Source organism: Acanthisitta chloris, unplaced genomic scaffold, assembly GCF_000695815.1.
Source record: "Acanthisitta chloris isolate BGI_N310 unplaced genomic scaffold, ASM69581v1 scaffold2904, whole genome shotgun sequence".
NCBI classification, from domain to species: domain Eukaryota; kingdom Metazoa; phylum Chordata; class Aves; order Passeriformes; family Acanthisittidae; genus Acanthisitta; species Acanthisitta chloris.
The window spans coordinates 29,293-35,693 of NW_008668545.1; the positions used below are offsets into that span (position 1 = coordinate 29,293).

Below are 6,401 nucleotides of genomic sequence, written 5' to 3' on the forward strand. Positions count from 1 at the left end.
TAAAAGCTACAAAAACTCATGGGTTGAGATAAAGACAGTTTAATAGACAAAGCAAAAGCTGCACACACAAGCAAAGCAAAACAAGGAATTAATTCACTGCTTCCCGAAGACAGGAGGTGTTTAGCCATCTCCAGGAGAGCAGGGCCCATCACGCGTAATGGTTCCTTGGGAAGGCAAATGCCATCACTCCAGATGTCCCCCCTTCCTCCTTCCTTCCTCCCACCTTATATACTGAGCATGATGTCCTATGGTATGGAATATCCCTTTGGTCAGTTTGGGTCACCTGTCCCAGCTGTGTCTCCTCCCAGTCTCCCATGCATCCCCAACTCCCTTGCCAGTGTGGCAGTACGGAAAGCAGCAAAGGCCTTGACTCCGTGCAAGCTCCGCCTCTATGAAGAAAGTTAACTCTACTTCAGCTCAAACCAGCACATTCACATAATAACTAAGCCCATGGAGGATGATGGAAGTGGTGTGTGCTACCCTAGAGCTACAGTTGCCTTCCCTTCTGCCCAGAGGCATCAGGGGATCAGCCACACCGGTAACAAGCGTAGCTCCCAGGGAACCAAACCAGCCATGTGCATTGTCTCACACTGCTTGTGGGAGAAAAAGCCAGCTGGCAGAGCTGCTAGCAATGCTTCAGTCCCTCAGACAAGGACACAGGAGGTTTTGCCCTGTCACTGATAGGCCTTGCACTGCCAGGAGTTGGCAGGAACAAGCAGCAATGTTTCTGGGATTTTCAAACACCTTCTGGAACAGCAAATCAGAAAGGGGAGGGTCTTTGGTAAATGAGGAGGATCAGGAAAGAGAGATGAGCTCAGAACACCTGGCCCAAATGAACTGATAGATCAAAAAAATAAATAGCTGCCTGAAGCTCTGGTTGGGGTTTATTTTTGCACTCCAACGTAAGAGCTACCTCTACATGATTTGCATTTTTCCCACATTCACTAACCAGGTATCTACTGAACCAACCTGCCAATCACTAATTATTCTGTTTTCTTTCTAAGTTTCTCTACAGACTACTACGACTGGAGCCATCAGAACAACAGCTTCATGGCTTACATAGGATCCCTCCAACAAGATCCAGCACTGGACACAGACAGGCCAAGCCCTATATAACTTCAATCAACTACAGCATTCTAGGACATTCCAATACTTAAACCAATGTTCTGAAAAGCAAAGCTTAGCAACTTTTCTTCAGCCTTTTGGTTTTTATAAATGTTCCTATGCACAGATAAATGAAGAACCTTGCCATGAGCTTTTCATAGTTCAAGGAGAAGTATAAGCTAATGATTTAAACTTTGAAGACTGTTCCAATTAATACCTTGTTCTAAGCCATGGTATTTTTGGCTTTGAATAGAGTTGTTAGAGGGTATAATTTAATCATTTTATGCTCAGTTTAAAAGAGCAAATTTCATGAAGTGAAATGGCATAATTATTTTCTAAGTGTTTTTATTTTTACACTGTGTATTAGGTTAGAAATACATGATTATGATGAATATACTGTAAACACATGAATGGGTTTTTCAAATGCATGACAGTTGCAATTCTTACATGCACATAAAAGCCTGTAAGGAAAAAGAACATCAACCCGATTAAATACTGTCTTTTCAAGTTATTGCTGCATTCTCAGAGCACAATTTACTCTTATACTGCTTACTCACTGTGGCAGGATAGTTGGAGGCCAAAAGTCATCTGTACTCTAGCTATGATCTCAAAACACGTCACATTTTTCTAGGTAAGTGAGAAAATGGTATCTTCTCAGGAGCCTTAGGGACAGTCTCAGAAGAGCAGAGATGGACATCTGCTCTGACTGGAGCATTGTGAACTAACTGCAACACAGGCCAAAAAATTGTATGTTTGAAAAATTAAAGTTACATGATCCTCTGTATCAATCAGATCTAGATATATTATGTAGAAGAGTAAGTCAAATACTGAGCCAGGGAGAGTGATAGAACAGCACATACTTACTTATTAAGAATCTGGCAGTAGTCTGTGCAGTAGAATGGATCAATCTGGAAATAGAACAAGAGCCAGGAGTACAGAAAGCAGAAAAACCTCAAGTGCACCTAGAGGATTAAATTCTGCATAATGAGCAGAGGATCAGCAAAGCTGTGCTTCAACCTTCTATTCTCAGGGACAAATTTACTGGCGTGTGGTGGAAATGGTAAATAAGTACCATTCTAGGATGTGACATTTGCACAGAGCAGGACTAAAAGTAATTATTACTCACCTAGAACAAACAAGAACCCTGACTCTACTTCAGATCTTATTGTGCCCAGTGCTTAACTCTGAAGATCTCTGCATCCCCAGCATCTCCTTCTCCTTTCCTATGTGAAACAAATACCATAAATCAATGTACATTGGCTTAAGAGATAAACATATTCCTTCTAGCAATCTTTACTTCCATACAAGTAGTTCATTTTGAGGTGTACTATAGCATTCCCAACCCAAATGGCAGATAGGTTTCACATTTTCCTAATGCTTGACTTCAAGAAGTAAAACTAGTCAAGAGCTCTTGTAGACATTTCGCAGAGAATATACAGGGAGAAAAAAGGGATGGGGAGTAGATCTGATCAGATCAGCTCAAAAGCCAACAGCATAGTTCTGCCACACTCGTATCACATCTTTCACAGGGTCTTGGGGTTTTTGTGGTCAAGTCAAAGCACGAGCCTTGCCTCTGGCAGAAGTAAACTCTTTGCCCTCCCAAAGCTTCCATTACCTTACTTCACTACTTCCCATATGTTCATTGAAGAAAAAACAGCCAATTAAACTATCAGTCAGCAATTAAAAAGGTGCCACAGGGTTTGTGAGAAGAACAGAAATTTTATTAAACCCTTTGGAGTTCTACAATCACGTCTGTACAAAACTGCCTGGAGACCCAGTGCAAGAGAAGTTTGCAGGAACTACGTTTTCTCCACAGTAGAGAGGTGCACAGCAAAAATCTATTTAAAGAGAATTCGGCACTTAAAACAAGCTATGCCACAGTCTGCATCCAAAAAAGTGGAATGGCAAGTGACTATAACCAACCATAACAACAAATTAAAAACTCTCAAACACAGGAGAATGAAACAATCTGACAGGCAAGATCATCAATGTAAATCAGTACAATTATCATCTCTGTAACAGGTACTTACCCACCCAAACTGGGGATGAAATGTGCATTAAATTTTTCAGAAGATAATGTGTTAAAAATGCAAACATGGAAGGAGACAGAGCCGTGGAAACCATTCCGGAGAAATAATTTCACACGAAGAGCCCCACAGGGTCAACCAGCCCCCAAAAATTTACAAAACTGATTTTTAAATCTATTCTAAGAAAGGGACAGAACAGACCAAACTTCATTCCAAACCAAGCCTTTTTGTCTCTTAAAACAATTGGACATAAACAGAGGCAAACTTTGGCCATGGCCATACAGAAACATACTGTAATTCCAACACATGGAACTCTGACGTGCAGACACACTAGAGTGCACTGTCAACAGCAACAGATAACACAGCTCACATTCATCTTTTGAATGAAATGGAAAGTGAGAATGAAAACCTGCTCAGCATCTTGAGCTGAAATGACTGGCACAAAAAGAATTTACTTTATATAGTATCTACCAGGTGTGGTTGAAAGGTAAATGAGAAGCGCACACACAATTTTCAAATGAAATCCCAAAAACTACATTCACAAAGTGAAGTTGTAGCAGAAAATACTTTAATTTGCATTTTGTAGATTCAACCATAGCAAAGATTCAGAAGTGTTTAGATCTCAGTAAGCAGTTCCAACATTGATTCTGATTTTAATAAATATTACATTTTAATAGGCTAAGCTATATGGACAAATTGTAAAGTGATGAGTTGCTGATTGCTACTTTATAAACATGAGCATCAAGATTATTTACAACATATTACAGGTCATTTCCCAGAAAAGCATGGAGCAAGGTCAGATAAAGGCAACCCAACCGTCGAAACACAACTCAAGAAAGTGTGGCACAGTGTATTTCATGCACATACAATGACATACAGCACTGATCATCAGCTGAAAAGTAGGAAACCATTTATTTTTCCATCTTACACAAGTCTCTGCATTTCACTGGTTTAAATCTATATTCTCACCTTCCTTCTCAGGCACTGAAGAGCAAGTTGTTCAGCAAGAGTGTCCTACTTTTTACCTATGCAGTTTGCACCAAGTCTGGGGGTTTTTTTTAACCACTTCACACAAGTCTTCATGACTTGGGAACAATTAAATATTTTTGTCTTTGTCCTCTCATTACCTCTGGGATTACAATCATTGTGTCATTTGTACAAGGAAATGTACTCTTACTCTGAAATGAATGGCAGACAATGTTGACAAGCTGATCTCCAACAGGGAGCTGGACTTTAAAATATTTTACAGGTAGGGACAGTGTAACTAACCTTATTCTTCAGTATAAAAACAGAGCTGTAAATGTCTAAAATTTAATTTAACATATAAAGAACTAAGTCATTCAACTCACACAGCAAAACTCCATAGGCAGCATAGTCACAGAATGTACATCAAATACAGTAAAAAAGATGGTGACCGGAAAATGGTTTCAACCAGATTTGCTAGATAAAAAAAATCTTATGTCTTATCTCTACAATGACAGTGAAGTGAAACCCCTTCCATATTTGATCATCAAGCAAGATGTACCTTCAACTGCAACAGAACTTCCCCATAAACAGAACTGGCTGTTCAGTTGCATTCCTGTGCTGTTCCACACACACACAAAACAAACATGACACAAAGAAAAAAAAGAAAAGCTTCCCATCTCCTTATGTCTTTACCCAACAGTATTAACCTTGCCTGCATTGTGCCAATGAGGGCTGCAAGGAGCAGGTATCCAGGACTTGCGTGCCTGAACCTCTCACCTATCCCATGAGCAAGTGCATGATTCTGCTTCAGTGTCTGTAGATTTTAGCCAGGCACAGGTAGAAAACAAAACCAAAACAGCAACTGCATCCCCACACAAGGAGGTTGGAAGCAGTTCACTTTCCCCACAAAGCAAGGGGAAAAAAGGAAGAAAACATTTGAGACTCAGGTCCTTCCTGGGGCAGTGCAGATAATACAATTTTTTTCTCCAACTACAGAATCCTGCCTAAAGCTTTAGGCACTATAACGTATTAACAATACAGATAAATCCCAGCTATACAGCTTTCCTCACACAAGTGAGCCTACAGGTTCTAGCCCTTGCAGGTCAATCCAAAAGGCAAGGGATTAACGGCCAACTGAAAACTACACTCTTCCAATATATACAATTACTCAGGAGAGTTGGATACTCAGGGTCTAACTCATCTACCAAACACAGCTGTTCACACCTGAGCTAGTTACCTAGATTCCCACTTTAGTTTAATGGAGAAAAATAAACTCTAGGGTGCAAATACAGAGCTTGGAAGAGACCAGATGAATCCACCTAGAAGTCTCCTGCTCTTCTGCATTAACTAGAAAGCCTATGATGACTTGCTCAGCCATGGGTGCCCACAGGCTAGAGAGGCTACTAGGTAAGCACATAAGATCCCCAGACTGGCATCAGTTTTCCCTAACACCACATTCAATTACCTATTGGCTTAAACAGGAACTTTCAACTGTTTCATTGCCAATTTGTGCAACTATCACCAAAACTTAGTGAGGGTGGTTTGGTTTTTCATTTGGTTCCCCCCCCTCGCCCTTCTCTTTTCCCACCCCCCCTTCATTTAGCTTAGTTATCCCAGTTTGACTGAAGGGCTTTTACTTTCTAAAGAAACAGTATTTTTTATAAAAGCAAGTGTCAGTAATATAGTTGTCTCACTTCCAGTCAAGTAGAAATTTGAGGCTAGTCTGGAAACAAAGGACAGAGAGCATATTCCAGCCTTCAAAAAATCTCAGCAGTAAAGGAACACATTATGGAAGCCAATACAGTTACAATCAGCTATATAAACAGGTCACTCGATATCTGGTAGGGTGAAAAATGTTTAAGAGCACTTAATTTTGTGAAGACTTATTACTAAAAACAAGAGATGTATCTACACTGTACTAGCACTTCCTACATTCGTAACTCCTAACTTCCTTTGAAACATGCTGGTTGAAAAGAAATTATTACTTCATTTTAAATTTAAACCAAAATTTGGTTGCTACTAATTGGTAATGCTGTTTCTGGATTCTGGTTTGGACACTGGTAAGTTATCACTGACATTTGTGGACAATGATACATGAGTAATTTCTTATATTATGAAAGTACTGTTATTAACATACCCGTTTTTATATGCTGAATATCCTTTCAAAGAAGATACAGTATGGGTTTGCATAGATAGAGTATGCAGTATTAAATGCTAGTATGATTATGGATTTTTAAAACCTCTTTTTTTTAAAAAAGTGACTACAAAAACAAGTTTGTAGTCACACACAACCCATAAAGAGCA

At 39.7% G+C, this 6,401-nt stretch overlaps 1 protein-coding gene across 2 annotated transcripts in view; it reads left to right on the forward strand.

Moving 5' to 3' along the window:
* Positions 1–1,612, forward strand: part of GPR137B (G protein-coupled receptor 137B) — a 24,135-nt gene extending 22,523 nt beyond the window's left edge. For both annotated transcript variants that reach the window (XM_009072919.1, XM_009072921.1), the window contains one exon: positions 1,005–1,612. In XM_009072919.1, the coding sequence (XP_009071167.1) occupies positions 1,005–1,116 (112 nt within the window). In that variant the 3' untranslated portion in view covers positions 1,117–1,612. The remainder of the gene's footprint in view (positions 1–1,004) is intronic.
* Positions 1,613–6,401: the final 4,789 nt, after the last annotated feature.